Source organism: Petromyzon marinus, unplaced genomic scaffold (assembly GCF_048934315.1).
Source record: "Petromyzon marinus isolate PM22_M1 ecotype Great Lakes invasive population unplaced genomic scaffold, UKy_Petmar_22M1.pri1.0 PM_G_Scaffold_223, whole genome shotgun sequence".
Lineage (NCBI taxonomy): Eukaryota > Metazoa > Chordata > Hyperoartia > Petromyzontiformes > Petromyzontidae > Petromyzon > Petromyzon marinus.
In genome coordinates this window covers 78190-103462 of record NW_027422788.1, presented here as the reverse complement: position 1 = coordinate 103462, position 25273 = coordinate 78190, and the positions used below count along the sequence as shown (strand labels likewise).

At 45.2% G+C, this 25273-nt stretch overlaps 1 protein-coding gene across 5 annotated transcripts; it reads left to right on the top strand.

Moving 5' to 3' along the window:
• The first annotated feature begins 2008 nt into the window (after window positions 1-2008).
• Window positions 2009-19277, top strand: LOC142913086 (heterogeneous nuclear ribonucleoprotein L-like). Of its 5 annotated transcripts, none has more exons than XM_076060768.1 (12): window positions 2009-2186; window positions 6367-6582; window positions 6964-7049; window positions 7181-7277; window positions 8714-8783; window positions 11970-12056; window positions 12544-12800; window positions 13156-13277; window positions 13956-14157; window positions 14765-14822; window positions 15670-15765; window positions 18534-19277. In XM_076060768.1, exons 1-12 carry the CDS (start codon window positions 2064-2066, stop codon window positions 18587-18589), a joined length of 1470 nt encoding a protein of 489 aa, XP_075916883.1. In that variant the 5' UTR covers window positions 2009-2063; the 3' UTR covers window positions 18590-19277. The 5 variants fall into 5 exon arrangements, with proteins under 5 accessions (XP_075916883.1, XP_075916885.1, XP_075916886.1 ...); XM_076060769.1 differs by having other exon boundaries at window positions 2011-2156; XM_076060770.1 differs by lacking the exon at window positions 15670-15765.
• The last annotated feature ends 5996 nt before the right edge of the window (window positions 19278-25273 follow it).

Sequence of the window (25273 nt, the reverse complement as noted above, 5' to 3'; positions counted from 1 at the left end):
GGACTGAAATCCTGCAGCGCCCGCAAGGTTCCCCTGCTCAAGAAAGCACATATACATGCTCGTCTGAAGTTTGCCAATGAACATCTGAATGATTCAGAGGACAACTGGGTGAAAGTGTTGTGGTCAGATGAGACCAAAATGGAGCTCTTTGGCATCAACTCAACTCGCCGTGTTTGGAGGAGGAGGAATGCTGCCTATGACCCCAAGAACACCATCCCCACCGTCAAACATGGAGGTGGAAACATTATGCTTTGGGGGTGTTTTTCTGCTAAGGGGACAGGACAACTTCACCGTATCAAAGGGATGATGGACGGGGCCATGTACCGTCAAATATTGGGCGAGAACCTCCTTCCCTCAGTCAGGGCATTGAAAATGGGTCGTGGATGGGTATTCTAGCATGACAATGACCCAAAACACACGGCCAAGGCAACAAAGGAGTGGCTCAAGAAGAAGCACATTAAGGTCCTGGAGTGGCCTAGCCAGTCTTCAGACCTTAATCCCATCAAAAATCTGTGGAGGGAGCTGAAGGTTCGAGTTGCCAAACGTCAGCCTCGAAACCTTAACGACTTGGAGAAGATCTGCAAAGAGGAGTGGGACAAAATCCCTCCTGAGATGTGTGCAAACCTGGTGGCCAACTACAAGAAACGTCTGACCTCTGTGATTGCCAACAAGGGTTTTTCCACCAAGTACTAAGTCATGTTTTGCAGAGGGGTCAAATATTGATTTCCCTCGTTAAAATGCAAATCAATTTATAACATTTTTGACATGCGTTTTTTCTGGATTTTGTTGTTGTTATTCTGTCTCTCACTGTTCAAATAAACCTACCATTAAAATAATAGACTTATCATTTCTTTGTCAGTGGGCAAACGTACAAAATCAGCAGGGGATCAAATATTTTTTTCCCTCACTGTAGTAGAGACGATGGGACGAAGGGGTGAATCTACTTTATGTATTTTTGGTAAGCCGCATAATCTTGGTGGCCTGGCAGTAGAAGGTTTCAACGAGAACTGTTTGGTTTGATCAATTAATGCGGTTGAATCAGAAATGATTTTGTTGGTTTGTATGACGAGGCTGTTGGTGGGATCTCTTTTTATTTTTGTATAGCTACCATTGATGAGTAATTCTTGAATTTTGTTGTTATATTGTATTTTATCCATGATGACAGTGGCATTGACCTTGTCGGCTGAGAGGATGACAATGCCATCCCTCTTTTTTAATTTCTATAATAATCAGATTTGAATATTTATATTTATTTATTTTTATTTAAAAATAATCAAATTTGATTAGTAAAATTTGAAAGGAAATTTTATATATTTATTATTTAAAATACTCAAATGTGATTATTTGTAAGTTTTATTTTTTATTATTTTAAAATATTAAAATTTTGTTATAAAGAAAGGCTAAATTATTAATTAAATATTCCTGCCTTGATTTATTATGTAAAAGTAATAGAAATTGGTCAATTATTTTATTATTTATTCATTATTATTTTAAAATAATCCAATTGTTATTTTAACTTATAATGTATATTTATTTATTATTTTAAAATAATCAAATTTTATTATTTTAATTTATACATTTTTATTTATTTAATCTCATTTTAAAAATAATCAAATTTGTTTTTTATGTACTTATTCTTATTTAAAAGCAATCAAATTTGATTATTAAAAATTTCGTTTTATTTATTTATTATGATTTTACAATAATCTAATTTGATTATTTTAATCATTTATTATTATTTATTTAATATTATAAAAATTTAATCAAATTTAATTATGTAGTCCGAGTCCGACCTAGGGGGAGGCCCACGACTGCTTCAGATCTCCGTCGCCGGCCCCAGTCGGCCGAGAGAGGCGTCACGTGACGAGTGGCTGTGGGGTCACACCAAGCCGCGCGAACATCGCCAGAGGACACATCGATCCGAGAATCGATGTCACGCGTTGGAATCGCCCCGCCGCCGCCGCCCGCTGCTGCCGCTGACGCTCGGCGATCCGCGCAGGCGTCGATTTTTTTGCGACAGGATCGCGAATCGATTCCCTCCGGCGCTCCACGCCATCACGACGATGTTGACCACCGCCGCCTCCGCCGCCCGGCACGCGGCCAAGCGCCTGGGAGTCAATGGCGAAGGCAACGACCGCGTCCAGGCGGGCGCGATGGTGAGCGTCAGTGACGAGCGACTTGACGAGGTGTTTTTATAACGAGAAGATGTTTCTTTTACTCCTCCTCGCCCAGAGCCTCGTTGTGAGGCCTGGGCCAGAGGCTTCACTCAGGCGACGTGCCACCACCACCACCAGCCGTGTTTATATTATTTAACGTGATTGTTTAGCTTTGTAACTCGCAGATTCCAGTGCCGTTGCGAAGAGCTTCTCGTTGTTGGTGTTGGGGATGGACCACGCGGACCACAGCATCGCTAGGCTCTGCTTACGTTCAGTAAAACGCGTTTTGGTAAACGTGGATTTCGTGTTCGTTAACACTTTGGGCTATTTCCAGTGTAATTTTTTTATACGGCGTTTTCTCTTCTAAGGGTGGGTATTCTCTTTGCACTGAACTAAAATAATAAAAAAATATGAAACAATAAAAACATTACTCATTGTTTTTTTCGGTAAAGTCACGTATGTAGAAATACAATAAAATTATATTAAAACAAAAAACAATCACGACGTTTCGATCACAACGCAAGCGATCTTCATCAGGTGTCAAGAACAAATCACGGAGGTAAATACAGCAAAAGATGAGAGACGAGAATTCAACAAACCTGAAACAACATTATGTGAAGCACATCTAGTCAGGCCAACAACACAGACACTTCCTGGCGGACCACGAATAAAAACATTGCCTACCAGGAGAAATTCGTTCATGAGGCTATCCACATATACAAGCACAGAGACAATTTCAACCGAGAAGATAGATTCTGGCTTAACAATCATTGGAAGGATTTGATAAACCATTTCGGGTCTTAATTGTTCACGCTTACGGTGGCTTTCAGACCGCATCCATTATTTTCGTCTCCCCCCTCCTCTTTTCAGAACATAGATGGACTGGTCCATCTGAACAAACTCTCAAATCGCTCTCCGTGGTGCTGACGTTAAAAAAAATGCCACTTTTGTTCAAATTTTCTTGCTGTGGTTTTCACACCTGATGATGATTGCTTCTTGTGTTGCAGTCAAAACGTCGTGAGAATTGTATTGTTTTATATTTTTATTATTTTATTGTTTCCCTTCTACGTGGTGACTTTACCGGAAGAACCAAGAATATTAATCCCTGCAGTCACGAAAGCTTTAAATCAAAAGTTAAAATACTAATTAAGTTAAAATACCGATATGTTAAATGTCCCACGCGATAGCGTCGTGGGGAAGCTCTTCGACCCTCCCCAATGTGATTAAAAACTTTGCGGAATAAAACTTTACAGCGTCTACAAAAGCGCACCTGGCGGTGGGGGATGCGAGTTCCAGAGTTTGTAACTCGAGGGCCGTTTAGATTGAAAGTTAAACTCGCGAACGTTCTTAGCGATTACTGAAATGATGGCACTGAGCTATGGCCATTTTTTGCCAAACGGATGCAGATTTAAAAAGCCCTTTAATGCAAGTGTCTGCATCTGCTCCGATATCACTTGCCGGCGATGTTAGCCGTGGCTTTATTTTGGTGATTTTGAAAAAGTTTTATGGTTTGGCCATGATTGTTTTGTTGTAGTACGGAGTTAGACTGATGGCTTTAATCTTAGTTGTCTTGTGGTTGTTGTTGTTTGACTTGCATCCCACTGGGATTTTTGCACACAGCGTTGGTGTACGGTGCTATTTCAAGGATTATTTTGCTGTTTTTTCCTGGATTTTTTGTTTGCACAGTCACACAAAGTCACTTTAAGATGTTTTTCCTGTTCATGTTTTTGTTTGTTGCGGTTGCACCCGATTCAAGAGCCAAATGGCTCACAGGGCTATACCAAATAAATGAAACTGAAAACTGTCTTCTCGGTATAGGAGGAAACAACAGCTTTGCACAATAGTCGTGTTGAGTTTGCTTCCTTGCCGACGTGCACAGGACACGTTTGAGGACCCACACAAGCCCCCACCGTCGGCTGTGGTTCACGTGCGGGGACTCTCAGACACAGCCCTCGAGTCGGACCTCGTGGAGGCCGTGCGGTACTTTGGCCTAGTCAGGTGACCAGTCGGTGGTGACCGTTGCCCGCATGGGGAAGGAAGCTGTATTATTATTATTGTTGTTTACCGAAAACACCAAAGATTAATTCCTGCAGTCACGAAAGCTTTGAACCAAGTTTAAACCGCCTCTACGGGGAGGTATAAGGTCTGTATCTTTGTGTCTGTCTTTGTGTTGTCTTGTGTTGTCTGTGTGTTGTCTCTGCTTGTGTATCTGCCTTTGTGTCTGTGCTTGGATTTGTTTCTCTGTGCTGTCTCTGCCTGTGTGTCGGTCTTGGTGCTTCCGAATGTTTGCTGCCGTGCTCCACTTTGCTCTATGCATACCTCATGCTAAAATGTCCCATTGTCTCTCAGCCTTGCCTTCTCATGCTAATATGTCCCATTGCCTCTCAGCCTTGCCTTCTCTGCCTATTTAAGGCGACTTCACTGTGTGCTTGTACCTGTGCTGGTCCGCTCTACTTGAATGTCTATGTGTGTGTGCCGTCTGTATCTTAAATTTCATACTTAACTTGCAATTTAGCAATCTTTGAAATAACGTAATCAACCAGGCTTTGCGTTAATTGTGTTTTGACCGACCGTCTGTGTTGCTTTATTTGGTTTCCAAATTCTGCTAAACTCTTGTCTGTTTGGTATGCTTCTCTCTCTGTGTCCCCTATTGTGTCGGTGTTAGTTCCCCCCTACTTGGGTGTCTGTATATACATCTGGGGTTATGTGTTTCTCCTCTCTCTTAAATTTAGCTCTTCTGTACCTGATGATGGCTGCTTGTGTTGCAACCGAAACGTCGTGCGCTATTATGTAATTTTATTATTTCTTATTTATACGTGACTTTACCGAAAAAAAACAAAGATTATTGTTATTATAGTTATTATTATTGTTATTGGTGTTATTATTATTGTTATTATTGTTGTGGTGGTGGTGTTTGCGGACGTGGAGTGAACGTAGACCTTGGAAATTCGAGTATTACCGGTTTTCGGTTCAATAACTCAAGAAATTGCATAACACGAAAATACTCGATGGTTCTTAAGCACGGGGTGGGAGATGCCCTTTCTGGGGGTGCAAGACGTGCCAGATTATTTTTTAACAAGGTAAATCCATCGAAACACATTGAGCACGGGCACGTACGCACCGCTACTTTGTTCCATCAAACCTCTAAATTAATAAATATTGTACGTTTTAAAAAAATATATATTGAGAACCAAAGGGGGGGTGGCAAGGCTGCAGGTTAAAGCTCAAGAACCACTTCCGTAAATAAAAAGTCGTGGCCGCGTTATGCGGCGGACGAGAGGGCGCGGCGTTGCCCACGTCACGGCGTGATCAGCGACGCCGTGCGTGGCTTACTCGGGGCCTTGCCAGCCTGAAGTGACCAACCAAAAACCACTTCATCTTCTTTGGGGTTCTTTCGGTAAAGTCACCACCGCGTAGAATGAGAATAAAATAATAAATTAATACAAATTAAAATAACACGATAAAATTCTCACGACGTTTCGGGCCACAACACAAGTGGCCTTCATCAGGTGAAGGGACGAGACTGCCAAACTGAAATGGGACAGTCTCGTCCCTTCACCTGATGAAGGCGACTTGTGTTGTGGCCGAAACGTCATGAGAATTTTGTGTTTTGAAATTAATTTATTATTTTATTCTCATTCTACGCGACTATACCGAAAGAACCAAAGAAGATGAATCCTTGCAGTCACGAAAGCTTTAAATGGAAACAAAAACCGTTTGTTCTTCAATTTCCCCAAGTCACGAATTCCCTCCGAATTAAAGTGCCACTGCTGCTTTTGTTGTGCCGTCTGACAAAAGCAGCACACGTTCAACTGTGATTAGTAACCGTGTTAAAAATTAATATCTCGTATTGAAATGGTGCACACACGTACCTTGTTTATGTACGTTTGAAGAGGCTTCGTTTGTCAGGTGATACATCGACAGAAGAAGACTACATTACCCTCAAGATGTATTTTAAATATAATTATATTCTTACAGTACATTCAATTCCAACGTACTACACTGCCAAACTGAAATGGGACGTGGCATCTAACCTGCATCCAACCAGTCTCCACTCCGTTGCATGCATTGAAACATTTCTTGAGATCAAATGAGGTGACTTGGAGCAGACCAACCTCGTGGTTAAAATTAACAACAACAGGCACGCGTTTTAAAGTCGGCCACATCTTTGAATAACGGCACTCGTTTGTACGTGGTGATGATACCCAAGACGCGGCAGGCGCTGGTGGAGTTTGAAGACCCGGAGAGCTCCCGCAGCTGCGTCGACTACTCGTCCAAGGGCTCCGTCTACGTGTGCGGGCAGCCGGCCTACTTTAACTTCTCTACCAGCCAGAAGCTTTGGCGCCCTGGCGTCCCGGGGGACAACGGCAACAGCAACCACATCCTGCTCTTCACCATTCTCAACCCCATCTACCCCATCACCACGGTGGGCATTGTTACACTTACAGCAGCTGGACATTAATGTGTGAATAGTTTGTCGGGTGTGCCATGCACACACGCGCGTGTTTCATTTATACGAGTGAAATTATGTCCGTTTTGGATTACAGTGAATGGCTTTGCTAAGGAAATTACATTGATCCTTTGGTTCATTTGAGGCAATTGAAGTCGTGTTTTTTGTTTGTGCTTTGAAGTCTACCAATGGCATTGAATAAAAAACAATATATAGACCTAATGTTGATTTTGGAAAGCGTTGATGTCCTGTATGGCTCGATCTTAAAAATTCACTGGAAAAAAAGCTTTTCAAATTTACTTGGTAATGCGTGCAAAATCACCTCGCTGCGTTTGTGTGCTCCATGTGGTCCTGCAGGATGTGCTTTACAACATTTGCAAACCATTTGGGCCTCTGCAACGCATTGTGATCTTCAGGAAGAATGGCCTGCAGGCCTTTGTGGAATATCCTTTCAACGAGATGCATAACCGTAACGATATGTCCGCCATTCACGTAATTTTACGTGTTATTTTGGAGATGCTAAATGTATTGTTTTTAAAATGAAATGGTCGTGTTTTCCTTAATTTTTGGCCACGTTTGTTTCGGTTGAGAGCGCCGAGAGAGCGAACTCATCTCTGAATGGAGCGGACATCTATTCGGGCTGCTGTACTCTTATAGTGGAGTATGCGAGGGCAAGTACAACCGATACTTTGTACATTCACAAGTGTGTGCACCACAACCTGGGTTTTTTCACCCGCAGACCAAAGATTTCATTTAATATTCTGAATTGACCACTTTGGTGAGCAAATAATGCTGAATACACACGGCAATTCATTGCTAGATGAGGGCTTCCGCACTCGATGCCTGTTGTGGGGGTTATTTGACTTGTGTGCGGGGTAAAGGAGTGTAGCATATATTGTGGCAGCATAGAAATACAATGCACCCAATGGATTTTACAGCTGCCCACCACACAGCCCCACAACCTACAACAACCCATTGTGCATGACGGGCATCCTTGCCGTTGTCTAAAGTCAAACTTTTCCCAATTGATATTACCGTGTGAGCGTGGTTCTCATCTGAGCCAGTGCCCTGAGCCAGTTAGTGGAAAATTCGCATCCAGTGGGAAGGGTAGAGTTGGTTTTTAATTCAATTTTATTTGGTGACGGGTGATTAGCATTCAGCCATAGGCTGCTTTGCGAGACCTGCAGAGTACCTGAGGAGAGATGTTACATTGTTAGCAGGAAATAAAATTACTGAACAGTAATAACGAATGCATCATTTTCATAACGGGGTTATGGCACTTCAACATTTTTGAGGTATACGATCAAGGCTAACGCTTTACAGTACACGAGGAACACCGCGAATAAATAATACCGAGTTAGGCAGAGCATGCCAAACTTATGTGCGATTAAACAAGTTTGGAATTTAAATAGGTCACCGAGGGATAGCGATTTTATCTGCAAACACGAAGGGAGCTTGTTCTAACGAAGAGGGATAATCAACACTTGATCTTAAACAAAAAACCGGTGGCAGAAGGCCACTGTTTTCCCACAACTCCGATAAGCACGCTTTTGCTACGTACGGCGCGAAAGTTTAGCTTCCCGTTGACTTCCTACGTGTGGCAGCTCTTATTCATTCATCTCCCAGGAGGTTAAGGGTTGCGTTAAGTACCTCGGCTTCACCGCAAGTTGCATGCCGTAATTGTCTCGGGGGTAATGACCGCTTAATAATTATGCTTGTAAATTTTAAATGGTTCTAAAGTTTCGATTTAAAGCTTTCGTGACTGCAAGGATTAATCTTCTTTGGTTCTTTCGGTAAAGTCACCACGTAGAATGAGAATAAAATAATAAAATAAAACAATAAAATTATCACGACGTTTCGGCCACAACACAAGGTCGGGACGACAGGTTTGTTCCTTTCACCTGAAGAAGGCCACTTGTGTTGTGGCCGAAACGTCGTGAGAATTTCATTGTTTTATTTTATTTTTTTATCCTCATTCTACGTGGAGACTTTACCGAAAGAACCAAAGAAGGTTCTAAAGTTATATAATTTTTTTCCCAGCATCTATGCCCTATATGCTGGCCACGAATAATGTTTATCTTTTCCCCCTGCTGTGTCCTCTTTACAGGCGATGCGTCTGAATGTGTTTAAAAATGACTCTGAGACCTGGGACTTCACCAACCCTGGCCTCAAGCAAGGTAAGACCAATATCGAGCATATCAGAGCCGCGCTCTCTCGACAGCTGGTGGTGGTGAGCCCTCGGTGTGTGGGGGGGGGGGTGACGTTTTTAACGCAAGGGGTGGGGGGTGTGCACGGCGTGATGAAACAGGCATTGACTATTTCTGTACGTGGCCGGCTTTGCCGTGTTATACTTGAAGATCAGTGGCCAAGTAGAGGGGGAAGTTTGGAGTGTTCTCAAGAGGATAATGCAGCTTCTGCACTTGAGATTTTGGTTGCAGAAAAATGTCACACCTGCAGACACTTGGTTATCTTGAAGCACATTGGTGTACTGTTTACAATCTACAGAACTTGGTCGTTGTCACAGGAAGTTATTTGAAACGCCATTCCCCTCTTTTGTATCAATCATGCAATCACTGCAATTGTGTAGAGCTGGTCAAGGTTATTTTCGTTTATACCTATCTTCTCCATATATAAAAGGCAAAGTTGTGAATATGTGTGTCTGTTCAAAATGTTTAGCGTACTTCCCGACATGCAACAAACTGGAAATTTGCCATGTGGGTACTTTCCAGACTGTACACCGTGCAAACATTACACAAATACACTTTTGTTTTTTGGGGGGGGGGGAGCTCGATAATGCATTTATTTTTTGCACGGCAAGTGAGCTGTGACGTCAAATCTGTCACGTGACCCGTAGTGTAGCGGTTAGCGCTACGCTGCGCTACGAACCCGGCGACCCAAGTTCGATTCCCGCTCACCGCCACCACCGGTGACGATTATTTTAACCGGTCCTGGGCCTCCCCTAGGTCGACTCAGCCTCAAACGAGTAACTGCTGTGGTGTGTGAACATCGCCAGTGGGGAGACAAAGGCGGCCGGGTAGTAACAGCTAGCGCAACATATAACTAAATAATCTTTGTGTTTTTTTAGCCCATGCTAAGCTTGCGTAGTTTACTCTGGGCAGATTGGTTTTAAACTCCTGCCCGTGTACTTTGTTTTTCTAGTTAACCCTTCACAACAATGTGGCAGTTTAAGTGAATGTTGTGAAGAACAGGATTCACAAGGAGGCATGTGGCTGCTGGAGTGTTCAATAATCCATTGGATTAATTTTTTTGTTACCATTAAAGCTGTTGCCCTGGTACTGGACATGCGATAGACATTGCCATTAAGTTGGTGGCGTTTTAGATTTTGATCAGCTTTGAAGATTTTCCCAACGTCAAGTGCATGTGGCCCATAGGCGGGTACTCGGTTGTTCGGGGTGTATCAAGGCTGGGCATTTTTACACTACAGTGTAAAACCTTGCATTGCGAGCATAATTCGTTCCGGGAACGTGTTTGTAATCCAAAGCGCTCGTACATCAAAGCACTCGTCTATCAGTTGTGTGATCACGTGACTCACGGCAGTACAAAGTGTGTCTACACGTACACTGCTCGTATTGCAAGACCTCGCTCGTTTATCAAGTTAATATTTATTTACAATTTTAGCTCGTCTTGCAAAACACTTGCAGACCAAGTTACTTGCAATCCAAGGTTTTACTTTTATATTTAGATTTACCAGGGTGTGTGTCTGTTGGATCAGAAGTAGGTGCCAACTTTCACTGGCATATTTGAGGTGGACATTGCACGTTGCGTTTTTATATTTTGTAGGGTTGAGAAACCTTGACTGCATTATGTGGTGTCTGGATACTAAGCGGAGAAGCTTAGAGGATGTCAGAAAAGCCGATATTTACGATTGAAAATATCACTTATTATAAAGTAACCCTTTTAATTTGGTACGATTGAACCTGAACAGGAAAATGGTATCTTTGTCCCGAATACATTGTGTGTACGCACAGATATTAGTTTCCGAAGAGGTAAGTCTCGCCACTTTATCAAGGGAGCTTTAGGGACACGGTGCGGTTTGATTTTATCACCAAATTTCCGTAAACGCTTCGAAGAGTATTTTCCTCACTCCCAACATCAACGCTACAAGGAGCATCTGCGAGCATTGCCGCACACAGAAGCACACGGAGGCAATTTGCAAGCAACACACGAGCAATAAAGCGCCCGGCAGCCAACAGCCACCGACGTGAACGGCGACGACACGAACGGCGACATTGGCGACATCCTCGTCGGCACTTGGGAGGCACCGGGGACCAAGCAACCAACACGCCGCCGCCGCTGTGACACGCACGGCCGACCCGCGCCCCCCACGCCTGCAGCGCAGCACGCCGCGTCCGCTGCACCGCAACCGCCACGTGCCGCTTGGCAGAGGCCATCGGATAACCCACGTCCAGCCGCAGGCACCGGGGGACACGGCGCTGACAGACCGGCAAAGCACCAGAACCGCCGCGAAGAAGCCGGGAGCGACGAAAGCCCGCATTCACCGCGAACGGGACTTGGAAATAAGCCAAACGGAACGCGTGCCGATGCGTTTGGGGCTTAAAATCGCTCCGTTGGTGAGAATTTACCTCCACGCTCGTACGTTTAGACTGCCTTGCTAAAGTTTTGTTTGCAAACGAGGCTTTTGACATTGCTGATGCCAGACAACGCATTTCGCATCGGTTTATAAGCGGCGATCTTTTTCATTTTAAAGGTTCGTAAGGCCCCGTCGCCCACTTCAAGCGTCCCAATTTTAAGCCCCAAACCAAAAAGGGTCGCCGGAGAGCGAGAGGTGCGGTGGCACGGACAACGCGGGGGGGTCCATTTGTGCCGAGCGTGACTGCTGTTGGCGCAGGAAAGAAGGCGCCGGCCTTTCTGTTGCATCCTCCTCGCGATGGGTCGTCAGCCGCCGCCCGACTCTGGGCAACTTTGTGTTCCCGTCGAAGCGTAGACTGGGTAAGAAACGAGCGGGCATCGCAGGCGGCAACCACGGACACTCGCTGACGCCGCACCTCGGAACAATTTGTCGCGTGCATCTGTACACCTCCAATAAATTTTGTTTTTTCTTCTTCTTGCGATGAGCGTTTCTTTACGCGCTGTATTTTGTATGGTGCTCGTTATTTATGTTGCGCCATGTGAAATCTGCATTTTAAAAATACCGCCAATTGTTTTTATCGACAGACGCAGCGCACCCCCGTGTGGAGTGTGCCCGGAATTTCTTAATGTGTTGGTCATGTGAATGTTCTGGGTGCAGAATGCATTTTTTGGATTGTCCTTATTTTGTGCAGCAATGAGCGCTTATGTTTCCCGTGGGTGAATTTGGTGATCGTTTTTTTTGTTGTTTTCAGAGGACAATGCAATGATGCCAGCGAAGCAAACGTCTCTCCTTGGCGACCATCCCAAAGCACACGCTTGCGGTGGTGGCGACTGTGGAGGTAATCCCCTTGTTGCGAATGCTATAATTTCGGTTTCCTTCAGCTTGCTGTCAGATTGAAAGAACCTGCTGCCTGTTGAGAACATTTCTTATTTGGAATTAGTGTTAAGGTGCATCCTAAAAACCTTTTTTTGCGATTAACAATTGCAACGTATGAGTTGCTTTGTGTTTTAAGAGACGATATTTCCAATAGCTATCAGATGTATTGGGTATTTAAAACAAGCTATGCTGAATAAGAGCTCTAGCTTGGTGGCCCTCAACCTAAAATAAAAACTAGTTTAGTCTATTCCCTAGGCAACTGAGTCTTCTGGACCAATGTTTTCCAGTGTCTCCAAGGAGTAGAGTGGTGATTCCTGGGTTACCTGACCTTATAGGAAAGGGCACACGTGTGTAAGATGATGGTTGTCATAAATCTGTTTTTCAGAGAAGTTTAGAGAGTTTCAGCTAGTTCACTATGCGTTTCCCCCTCTTGTGTGTTTGCGTCACAGGCCACCAGCAGCCACCACCACCGGGCGTCGACTACGGATCTGGCCGCGACGGCATGGGCGGTGGGGGAGGAATGGGCATGGGAGTAGGCATGGGCAACCAGGTTGGGCCCCAGGGTGGTACCCAGGGCCAGCACGTGCAAGCCATGATGAACCAGCAGGCCGACAACAAGGTCCTCATTGTGTACGACTTGGACGCCGAACGCTTCAACTGCGACCGCGTGTTTAACATCCTCTGCCTCTTCGGCGACGTGGAGAAGGTGCCTTCGCTGGGTGTTGCGCGCACCTGCTTTGAAATGAGTCCCTGTTTTTTTTCTTCCAAAGGTTCAACCGCGGTGCAATGCGTACGCACGCGTGTGGTGCACGTCGTGCGCTGATCGTGTTATATAAAGTGGGAGATTCACACGACCAAATTTGTTCACCGATTGACAACATACACATTTGGTCATTTTCTTTACAAAAATGTACCCAATGCGAAGTGTTCTTTGTGCATGTTTTCTAATGGCCCCTCGGCCAACACTTCACATTTCAACAATGCGTTACAACGAAACTTGTAGATATTTTCGTGCAAGATTGCGCGATGCTGAACCGTCTTACGGGTTGTTATTTTTGTAGGTTAAGTTCCTGAAGAGCAAGCCGGGAGCCGCCATGGTCGAGATGGGAGATCAGTACGCCGTGCACAGGGCGGTTTTTCACCTCAATATGTCTCAGATCTTTGGAAATAAAATCAACCTCTGGTGAGCCTTTTTGTTCCCGTGTTAAATTGGTAAATGTAACTCGTCATATCCTGTTAATGTAATTGGATACTGCTTTCCATTTAGAGAAGACAACTTTAGTAAATATTTAGTGCAAGTGACTAAATTTTAGGACGGTGAAAAAGAGAGCTGATGAATACCGTGAACGAAACACTCGTCACAGCTCACGAGGACCCCGGTGACTTGCTGTCCAGAGCCTTTATTGAAGTGGCGAACATGAAATTTAGATTCTAGATTTGAAGCTTTACGGGGAGGGCCTTTATTGAAATAGCGAACGTGAAATTTGGATTCTAGATTTGAAGCTTTACGGGGAGGGCTTTCACCTATCTGTTAGAGCTTTCAACAGACAACGGGACAAGAAGTCAAAGCTCATCGAGACGCTGACCTTCCTCAAAAGATGCCGCGATCACAAGCTTAAAGGACGCGACCTGGGCTTGCTGTCTTCACTCCAACGCTGTCCTCTGGACAGTCCGGTCCCTTCACCTGATGAAGGCCACTTGTGTTGTGGCCGAAACGTCGTGATTTTTTGTTATTTTATTTTTTACCCACGTGACTTTACCGAATCGAACCAAAGAGCACGTGAAATTTGGAACGTGATAAAATAAAAACTAAAAACAGTTTCTTCGCGCTATTCCCTCCCTTCCGCCCTCGTCTCGGCAGCGTGTCGAGGCAGCGGTCGATTGTGCCGGGCCAGGCGTTCGAGCTGCCGGACGGCACCGACAGCTACAGGGACTACGCAGGTTCTCACAACCACCGCTACGCCGACAGCGAGAAGGCGGCGAAGAACCGCAACCAGCGTCCCACCGCGGTGCTGCACTTCTTCAACGCGCCCACGGACATCACGGCCGAGATGTTCGCGCAGGTTCGTGCCCCCGCCGCCCCTTCAGCCTGCTGCCAGCAGCGCAGAAGGGGAGCGCGTTCGGTTTCTTTAAAAGTTTTCCCAGGTGAAGCTTTTATAAATATTCAAGTCCAAATTTTGCACATGAAACAATCGTGGGTTTTTAAGATGAGCCTATTGATGTTGTGGAGTTTGTGGTGGCCAATGACACGTTTCCTGTGACGGGACAAATGTAAAATGGTGTAATGTAGTTTCCTTTCAGCGCTTAAAACATAAGATGTATAAATAATGCAGTCGATGTTCCAAAGGGACTTTTTTGTTACAGACTAGACAACACCTCGCGTTAATTTGTCCTGTTTAATACATTACGATTCATATTCGTATTCGAAAGGTTTACATTTCAGTCTTTGGACATTGTTTCTGCAAATGGTTGCATTCCCCCTGAGTCTATGCTTGGTGTTCACAATAATCTGAGCACTTTGAAAGACTGCTCCAAAGCTGGCGAATGTAAATAAAAAAATGGACAACGGGATTTGTGCCTGCAATTAAAATGACATCTCCCGAATGCTTTACCGGTGCACGTTAACTGTTACCAACTATAACGTGAACGCCGCCCGTTCTGTCCCCGCAGCTGTGCGACGAAATGTCGATTGCGAGGCCCCGCTCTTTCAAAGTGTTTTCTGGAAAAAGTAAGTCCCGCAAAGTATGTTTATTATTTATCTTACGTGTCATGGCACAGAATAAATCGTGTACTGTATTCTCCATGCAATCGTCGCTTGATTTACAGCACGACACCAGATGATCTGCAACGTGTGCTATGAGGCCATGCTCAAGAAACCCTGTGAGAAATTCTCTCCCGAGAGCAGTCCTTGCTATTCACTCGCGCCCAAGCTGACTGGACCGTGTTAGCGTAGCCAAGGCATCGGACTGAAGCCTTCCTGCTGCAGAAATTCACCCACGACTGGCACCACCCTTTAAACATGGCAAAGGGTTTCATATTCTTGGTTCTTTAGGTAAAGTCACGTAGAAGGGAAACAACAAAATAATAAATATATACAAACACAGACAATTTCAACCGAGAAGATTGATTCTGGCTTAGCAATCATTGGAAGGATTTGATAAACCATTTCGGGTCTTAATTGATCGTTCACGCTTACGGTGGCTTTCAGACCGCATCCATTATTTTCGTCTCCCCCCTCCTCTTTTCAGAACATAGATGGACTCGTCCATCTGAACAACTGCCAAATCGCTCTCCGTGGTGCTAACGTTAAAAATAACCGCCACTTTTTTAAAATTTTCTTGCTGTGGTTTTCACACCTGATGATGATTGCTTGTGTTGCAGTCGAAACGTCGTGAGAATTTTATTTTATATTTTTATTATTTTATTGTTTCCCTTCTACGTGGTGGTGACTTTACCGAAAGAACCAAGAATATGAATCCCTGCAGTCACGAAAGCTTTAAATCAAAATGGCGAAGGGTGTTGCGTTTTACACGACCCAAATGACTCCATGAGCGACGGTCCATCCACGTGTCCAGCCGATAGGAGCGTGTCCGGCCTGATGGAGTGGGAGACCAAGAACGATGCCATGGAGGCTCTGGCGTGCATTAACCATCACCCCCTGAAGAACGCAAGTAAGTTGTGGGGTGTTGGCCATTTGTGTTGGTGCGATGACATTGAAGCGGTGCTGCATTATCGGCAAATCTTTGGTCGTACGCTCTGTTGAGCACCTAATGTTCAGATTTGGGGGGGGCGCTTGTTATTACCATAGCACAGTGGTTCTTAACCTTGTTGGAGGTACCGAACCCCACCAGTTTCATATGCGCATTCACCGAACCCCTCTTTAGTGAAAAATAAAATGTGATTTTTTTCAAATTCAAGACATAGATATGTTTTTTACTGGTACACAAAATGAGCCGTGCATGAACATTACCTTGTTCAAAGAATAAAACCAACACAATGCATAAACTCACAACAAATTACATACCTGGAAATCAATGTGACTTCTGCTGTTGCCTTTGAGAGATCAGTTCAGATATGCGTGGCTTCACCTTGGCAAGTGCCACTCTCATTTCATTTTCACAGCAAAGTCTGTTCCTTTTCTTCGTTTTTATGTCCAGCATCCTCGAAAAGGATTGCTCACAAAGATATGTTGTAACAAATGGTATAAAAAAATCCAGGGCTTTCTTAGCAATAACTGGATACTTGTTCATTTGTCGACACCCAAAACGTTGAGAGCGTTGTTGTTCTGAAGAGTTGCTGTTGAACCTGGCTCTGCTGAATTTCAATGATTTAGTCGAGGAATTCATCATTGACATCTGCTGTTTCAACAGCAAACGTGAACGGCTGTCTCACCCATGCTGGATATGACTCTCTTGTAGGAAAATATCCGTCGAGAGACTTTGCAAGCTCATCTAAGTGCGTGGCAATTGTTTGCTTCAGTTCCGTGGATACAGAAATATCTCCGATTCCAGACACATCTTCGATCTTACTTGCACAGTCGTCCAGAAGCGGGAAGTTTGCGAAGTTATTGTTCTCTGTTCGTCGTTTCCATAACGGTAGCTTTTTTTGAAAAGCCTTCAGGTGTTCTTCCGCTTCCATGATATTGACTCCACCACCCTGCATCTGCTGATTGAGATGATTGAGAGCTGCGAATATATCAGCCATGTACGCTAAAATGAGAATGAACTCAGGATTTTTGAAGCAATCTGCATGGCAGTGTTGGTGCTCTTGCAAAAACAGGGCTAATTCCACACGCATGGCAAAAACACGATTCAGCACCTGTCCCCGGGATAACCACCGAATATTAGAATGGAGCAGAAGTACCTCAAATTCAGAGCCCATTTCTTTACACAGCTCACTGAAGATGCGGTGCCTCAGAGCACTTTTTCGCACATAGTTCACACATTCCACCACAGTTTTTAATACTTCTGCCATTTTTGGAGGTAAGGTTTTTGTTGCCAACGCATGCCTGTGCAGAATACAATGCGTCACAATGATGTGTGGTGCATCGGCCTTTACTAGCGCACCAAAACCAGACTTTCTTCCCAGCATGACTGGAGCTCCGTCCGTACAAATTGCAGAAACCATATCCCATGAAAGATTGTTGTCTCTGAAGAAGTCATCCACAAGCTTCTTCACATCGGCTGCCTTCGTTGTTGTTGTAAGAGGCTTACAAAATAAAAACTCTTCTTTTATCATGTCGTCTTTCACATAGCGTACAAAAACAGCAAGCTGGCTTAGATCAGAAACGTCTGTGGTTTCGTCGAGTTGAAGGCTGAATTTTGCCGGGCTTGAAATCAGATCCGCGACTACTTGAGCCAAGATGTCTTTACTCATATCTTCTATTCTGTCACTGACGGTGTCATTTGAAAGGGGAATTTGGGATAATTTACCTTCGGCCGCTGTTCCGAGTATCAGATTCGCCATCTTTAATGCAGCTGGTTTCACAAGTGTTTCACCAATGGTGTGTGGCTTGCCCTGCTTTGCGATCAGGTAAGCAACTTCGTACGATGCTGTCAGGATCGGTTTGTTAACAGGTACAAATCCAAGAGCAGGCAGAGTGGCCCTTTCATCAAATCTGGCTCTCTTCACCCTGAATTCAGCAAGTGTTGTGTTCTTGTATTCCCCGTCTCCATGCAGCTTCAAGAAGTGTTCCTTTAGTTTTGCCGGTGCAAGACTAGAGTTGCTCAACTTGGCGTTGCAAATCATGCAGATAGGACGCTCACTCCCATCACGTTCCGTGATACATGAGAATCCATGTTGTACATATTCGTCCGACCACTTTCTTCTTTTGCCCGACATAGTATGGATAAAATATTAAAGAAATCACACGACGTACGACAACAACAGTCACACATTGACTACTGAGTACGCACTAAATTCCCCGCAGCGCTGATTGGCCAAGCAGTGTAGCATGATTATCTGCAGCCAGTGATGGCCAAGCGGGCCGTGTGTGTCATCACAAATTTACACAATAATTCAAGTGTGTCCGGACCTCCGTGGCGGGGGCTCTGCCGAACCCCTGAGATCGACTCACCGAACCCCTGGGGTTCGATCGAACCCAGGTTAAGAACCACTGCCATAGCACCATCTGTGTACACTGGCTGCCTAGCAGCCTTGGGTGAAATTGCAGGAAGCGAAAGCAGTTGTAGATTGTTGTATTATATATTAACAGGTTGTTATTTATGGGCGATTTGGATTTCGTTGTTTGCATGTACAGAATGGAATTGAAAGTTGACATAGCCAAGCACTTTCACTTATCACAACTCAACGTTATCTTAGCTCCCTGAACGAGTTTGTTGACATCGACAAAGACCCTCCTAAGAATCGCTTCATTGTTTTAAGTTTTTGTGTGCTCCAGTGAAGACGTCATGTGGCTCCCCTGTTTTTATTTTCTCAGATGTTCCATACCTCTACACCCTCAAACTGTGCTTCTCTACTGCCCAGCCTTCATAGAAGACAACTCAACATGTTTCATGCCGTATTGAACGTCGGTGTCAACATCATTGTCACTTTGTGTACTATTTGTGAATGTCCCATCACTCTTGTTGAAAGTTAACCGTGGGTATAGGTCGAAAGTGCAATTGACGCGTTTACATTTTAGTTGTCATTTTTTGGAGGATTAATTTAGATTTCTATATTGACTGCACCGAAAGATTTTAAAGGTCGCAGTGGAAATGAAGAATGTTGAAATTAAAATAATTATGATTAGTCTCCTTAACCTGCCGAGTTTGTCTGCCGTGTGCATTGCTATTTTGTCCATGAGCCCCAAACCAGATTTCACTTGGCAGTCCTCGGGTGCCGTAACTTTAGCGGCTCCAATTAATTTACAATTTGGGGGGGTTCTCAACTTGCTCATAGCCAAAGTTTTTGCTCCCACCACGAGTGATGCTCCTTTCTTGCTGTAGCCCATGGCACTAATATTGCCCATTTAATTTCATAACGGAGAGCTCTGAAATAAATGCCAAAGAGACCCTTTTGGGGGGGGCTGGTAAAAATATACCCCGACTCATTGAAAATCCCATTGAAAAACATGGGTTGGCATTCTGTACAGTGCGTGTATTTAGCAGGTTAATACGCTTGCAAATATAAACCCCAAGAGAAAATAGAACAGTGTTTGAAAATAAAAGTATGGAGAGATGCATGTTTGACATCGAACTGGAATCGATTGAACATGAGCGTGGAGACATGAAGGAAGTTGGGCATAGGGTAGGTGAGTGACTGAGTGTGTGGGTGGCTAGGTGAGTGACTGAGTGACTGAGTGTGTGGGTGGCTAGGTGAGTGACTGAGTGAATGAGTGTGTTGGTGGCTAGGTGAGTGACTGAGTGAATGAGTGACTGAGTGTGTGGGTGGCTAGGTGAGTGACTGAGTGTGTGGGTGGCTAGGTGAGTGAGTGAATGAGTGACTGTGGGTGGCTAGGTGAGTGACTTCGTGAATGAGTGACTGTGTGGGTGGCTAGGTGAGTGACTGTGGGTGGCTAGGTGAGTGACTGAATGAGTGACTAAGTGTCTGTGTGGGTGGCTAAGTGAGTGAATGAGTGAGTGTGTGGGTGGCTAGGTGAGTGACTGAGTGTTGGTGGCTAGGTGAGTGACTGTGTGGGTGGCTAGATGAGTCACTGAGTGAATGAGTGACTGTGTCTGTGGGTGGCTAGGTGAGTGACTGAGTGTATGAGTGTGTGGGTGGCTAAGTGAGTGAATGAGTGACTGTGTGGGTGGCTAGGTGAGTGTGTGAATGAGTGTGTGTGGGTGGCTAGGTGAGTGAGTGAATGAGTGACTGAGTGTGTGGGTGGCTAGGTGAGTGAGTGACTGAGTGTGTGGGTGGCTAGGTGAGTGAGTGACTGAGTGTGTGGGTGGCTAGGTGAGTGAATGAGTGACTGTGTGGGTGGCTAGGTGAGTGAGTGACTGTGGGTGGCTAGGTGAGTGAATGAGTGACAGTGTCTGTGTGGGTGGGTAGGTGAGTGACTGTGTGTCTGTGTGGGTGGCTAGGTGAGTGAGTGTGTGGGTGGCTAGGTGAGTGCGTGAATGAGTGACTGTGTGTGTGCGGCTAGGTGAGTGAATGACTTAGTGTGTGGGTGGCTAGGTGAGTGACTGTGTGGGTGGCTAGGTGAGTGAATGACTGAGTGTGTGGGTGGCTAGGTGAGTGACTGTGTGGGTGGCTAGGTGAGTGAGTGACTGAGTGTGTGGGTGGCTAGGTGAGTGTGTGTCTGTGTGGGTGGCTTATCAGGGATGGGTCCCGTGTGGCCAGTGGTCGAGACCTGTACCTTGGCTGGGTCAGGTCAGACTAGCCTCCCCTAGGACCCCCTTAGCCGGAGGACCCCGAGACCCTAGCCCAGGAATAGGGCGAGTTAGACCGAAGCCGTACCTCCTCAGCAGCGGGTGAAGGGGCCGTTACCCCTTCAAGTAGAAGGCTGTATTGTATTGTGTTAAGCACCTTTGTAATAAATAAGCATTGCCTCTACCGATTCGTCTCTACGCTGTCTTAAAGAACCCACTACACATGTACAGGCATAACTCTTACGTCTGTAACCATTGAACTTGTTTTAAATACATATAAAAACTCTAAACATTTATCATGTGTACAGTATCATAATTAAGGCGGGTACTGATACCCCAATAAAGTGCTCATATTTGGACAGAGGAAAACCAATGCTCATTCGGTAATGCATCTCCATTGGAAGCATGTTATGATGACCTCCTACAGCGCTGTTTCACGAAGTGTTCCGTTTATCAAGAACGCATCCTGGCTGCCATAAGAGGCACGCATAAAACTGAAGGCCGCCTGGGATCAAACTTACAAAATAAGCGGATGAGAGCAGATTGGTGCGCTTTCGGAAAATGTAACTTTATAATGAAACGCAAGACCCAATCTAGATGTGACTCACTTGCAGCACTCCACTGCCCCTACTCCACACCCCCTCCACTCTCTCCTCCCTGGCTCCTAAACCCCTCTCTTACCTACATAGCCTCTTGTCACAGCAGCCCTTTTGCCCACTTCAGCAATTGTTTTCTTGCTGTGGTTGTCCCACCTCACGGCGGACGCTTGTGTTGCGCCCGAAATGTCGCGGATTTAATTTATTTTATACCTACTACGTGACTTTACCTAAAGGACCAAAGAGCGAGGCCCAATGTTTAGAGAGTTAAAGGGTATGTAAAGCAAGGCCAAAGGCACGTAGAGGCACAACCATAAGATAACATAACAGATTCTCCTGCGGAGGGAGCTGGTAGTAGGAACGTTGGGCTGCTCGGTCAATGGCCAGGGTCAACGGCGGCACCACCACGTGGTGTATTCCGTAAATATGCTCGACTGTGTGGGCGGGCATGAGCCGGCGTGAGTAGGTTACACGTTGAGTTTTATAAGGGCACCACGGGGTGACCAGCCCCTCCCCACCCAGCCCCACCCATCCCCACTCAGCCCCACCCTCCCCTCCCTCCCCTCCCCACCCCGCCACACCCACCCCACTCAGCCCCTCCACCACCCACCCCACCCAGCCCCACCCTCCCCTCCCCACCCTCCCCTCCCCACCCTCCCCTCCCCACCCAGCCCCTCCCCACCCTCCCCTCTCCACCCAGCCCCACCCCTCCCATTTGTGGATGCACGACGGACGGACCCAACAATAATCCCCTGTGGGCTGGTGGTGTAATAACCAGGAGGTTCCTACCAGTATTAACTTTATAACCAAGTGTAAGCCCAGAGTCTCGATGTATTTTATTTCAGTGAGCCCTGGGTCAGCACTCATGAAACATCACGAAAGCACAGCAAGTACAAAGCAATTTTAAAAGCAGTTGCAGTAACAGCTAAGAATATATTAGAATACATTTCACAACATTTTACAATTAACATTGCCGAAAAGGTCTAACTAAAATCTGAAAACTCATACTATTTATGCAACAAAACTGAAAAGCGCTCAAATTTATAACATCCAATTATGGAATTAATAGCTTATTAAAAACCAATAAAATCCTAAGGTTGGGGGTTGACTCAGCCTATGAGCCCTCCAGGGACAATACAATTAGTACCACTAAGTAGGGAAGTAAACAGTGGTTGTCCTATGGGTCGACTCACACCCATCATTGAAATGTGACATTTATAAGACTGGTTAAGGGCCGTAAAAACACAACACCATTGCACATTTGAGCAGGAAATCAACTTTGACTTGACAATTATAAAAACTGAGTGGGCCAGGATCATGTTTAGATGTTATACAAATGTGATATAATTCCACGTGTGGAGGAGCGTTGTGAGTGAAGGATCAGCCAACAATTTGTATTTAAGTTTAGGAACCTGGCATATGAATGTTTTAAGTGCTGGTCTCGTGTAAGACCCCTGCCAAACACGCACATCTGCACCTCCACAAATGGTGGAGTCCTCCGGCTCGATTCCTCTATAGGGTTTTTTTTCCTCTGCCAGTTTTCTCCCATTACTCTGCACCTCGTTAGGCTCAAGTGAAGCCTCAATCCGGTACGAACTCAGTCAGAACATGGCATGGCCAATATGAACCCTGATGACGACCGCCGCTTGCGCTGCGATTGAAACGTCGTAGGTTTTATTTTTATTAATTTCCTTTTATTATTATTTCTATTTTACGTGACTTTACCAACAAATCCGTTGTCAATCTACCATGGGCGTTGTGAACTTCCTACATTGCTTTTTCTCTCTGTAAATAAATACCCCAGGGCTCATGTCTGACACGACCATTACTGACGCCCTCTAGGGACTCTGTTGTAACTGCATGATTGAGTCCAGGGCTTGCCACGAGGTGGCGAGGGCTACCTCTTGTTGTCGAGCTTGTTGCAGCACCGTCGCCATTTCCCCAAACTGCATGGTCAAGCGGATATTGTAGCCTTCGTGACGTGACATGACGGAGGAGCGGATAGCATCGCACACCTGAGACACCTACAGTGGGGGGAGGGGGGGGGGGCGAAAGGGCAATTTTACAAGCAATAATGGAGGGAAATGTTTTCAATTCCTCATATGATCGTGTTTTGTTTTCGTGGAACTGAACACATTTAAAGGAACATTTTGCATCGGTTTGAAACATTCAGGCTGGCCTGCCTCCAATCCACCCTGCGTTTAACCAGGCTGTGTTGTGAGGAACTCACATGTTCTTGAAAGATCTGGACAAAGTCACACCAGTGACTTCCTCAATGAGGCTAGACTGTGTGTTAGCTGGGTCACATAGCCCACATGCCCAGCCACCGCATGCCCAATCAGTTTCTGTCTAGCCAGATAGAAAGGACTGAATGGTCATGGTACAAGCTACAAAACACAGGGGCTGCTGTGGTACAGGAGAATATAAAGCTGATTGGACTTGCCAAGGATTGGTACCAGCGTTGTCAAGATCGGCCTCTGTGGAGGAGGCTCATGAAGGATGCTACTGGGCAGTTGGAGGCAGTCGCTCTGCAAGCATCAATGTAGGGTGGAGGAGCGACGCTAAAGAGTGGAGCAGTGGGCGGCTAAAACACACAAGTTGGCACATTGGGGCTCACAGGCCGTGCATCTGCCATTTACCTCGGTCAGTTAACCCACAATGATCTGGGCCTGTCCAATGACCTCTTGCCTTCGAAATGGGCACCATGGATTCAAAGGCGCAAGCTATTTGGTGACATTACCACCATTTAGTGGCGGAGCGGTGAATGGCGGCAGTTGTTTTTTTCTTCAGATTTTTTAATGTGATAATTTCTGTACTTTCTTTGTTGCTTACTCTTTTGTCAACCTTGGACTCGGGGGATCGATTTTGAACAATGAGACTATCCTGGTCCCTTGAGTTCTCACCTTGTTAAACATTTATTTGAACTAAACTTGAGGGAAACACACATTGTCACGGTAAGTAAATGCGCAACTGGTGGTTCTGTAAGTCAAATGCTCTTGGAGTGTCCCACTGAGTGTTTTTTTGTTGTTAAATAGCTGGAGATAAGAGATAAAGCGTGATGACAGCCAAGCTCCCCCAAGACAGAGATAACGTGCGTGATGTCACGTGGCCTAATAGCCAACGTGAGGAATCCTGCCGTATGGTGAAAGAGTTGTGTCTAGCTCAGATGTGGGCAAAGTACGGCCCCCGGGCCGTTTAATTCGGCCCGCCGAACTTGTCCAAATATTATTATTAAATAGAATTTTCCCTTTCTCCTGTAATGCCCCCGTTTCCCCATTAGATGGTGCACTTTGACCGCGAGTTACGACACGTTTTTGTATTTCATATTCTTAGCTCTTTCGGTAAAGTCACGTTGAAGGGAAACAATAAAATAAAATATATATGAAACAATAAATTAATGCAAACCGACACACCTGATGACGACCGTTTGTGTTATGGTCGAAACGTCGTGAGAATTTTTATTGTTTTATATATTTTATTATTTAATTGTTTCCCTTCAACGTGACTTTACCAAAAGAGCTAAGAATATGAATTACTGCAGTCACGAAAGCTTTAAATCAAAATTTATGTTTTTGTATTGTTTATGTTCGTGCACTTTGTTAAATTGCCTTGCAAATAAATGCTTTGCTACCTGTTAAAGGCCAAATCCTTTCACGTAATTATTTTTAACACGTCATTTATATTTAGTTCACACAAACACTCCATCCATCTGTTCCTGGCCCAGCCCCTCTGCCAAATTTTAGAACCCACTGTGGCCGGCGAGTCAAAAAATGTTCCCACCCCTGGTCTAGCTGGTAAAAAAACGAGTTTGTTGCTACGTGGGTTACATGGGCGACCACTGGGTATCTGAAGAGCGCACCTCAAGAAAGGTGACTTCTAAGATCTCAACGGAAGTTGCTTACCCAAATGTACAAAAGGGAGATCAAGTCATCAAATTTGAGTCAGTTTTTTTTTTAAGATACAGCATTTCTTTCACATGCAATCATCATTGATGATTTTTGCCAACCGTTTCCTGAAAATGGCCCTCGTTCAATTTGGTCTGAAGGCTCCCCGTCAGGTTCAGTGTTACAACTCTGAGGCTTGTTTCATAAATCCTTCGCACAGTTTCAAAGCCAGAATGAGGGTGCCTAAGGACCCAGGTGTTAAGCCCCAGAGGCTCAAGAGAGCCAGATTAAGGCGACCCTGGGTCGTAGTAACATCCTCTCACCTCGAATAATAGTGAATTCTGGAACTCGTTCAACATCTCCAAGTCCCTGGCGCGTTTATCGTTA

What these genes read in the sequence shown, in the direction of transcription:
- LOC142913086 (XM_076060768.1), top strand. Translation starts at nt 2,064, where the DNA reads ATGTTGACCACCGCCGCCTCCGCCGCCCGGCACGCGGCCAAGCGCCTG. An exon ending in GGAAATAAAATCAACCTCTG is followed by an intron (nt 13,278 to 13,955) that starts GTGAGCCTTTTT and finishes TCGTCTCGGCAG; the next exon opens with CGTGTCGAGGCAGCGGTCGA. An exon ending in CGGCCGAGATGTTCGCGCAG is followed by an intron (nt 14,158 to 14,764) that starts GTTCGTGCCCCC and finishes CTGTCCCCGCAG; the next exon opens with CTGTGCGACGAAATGTCGAT.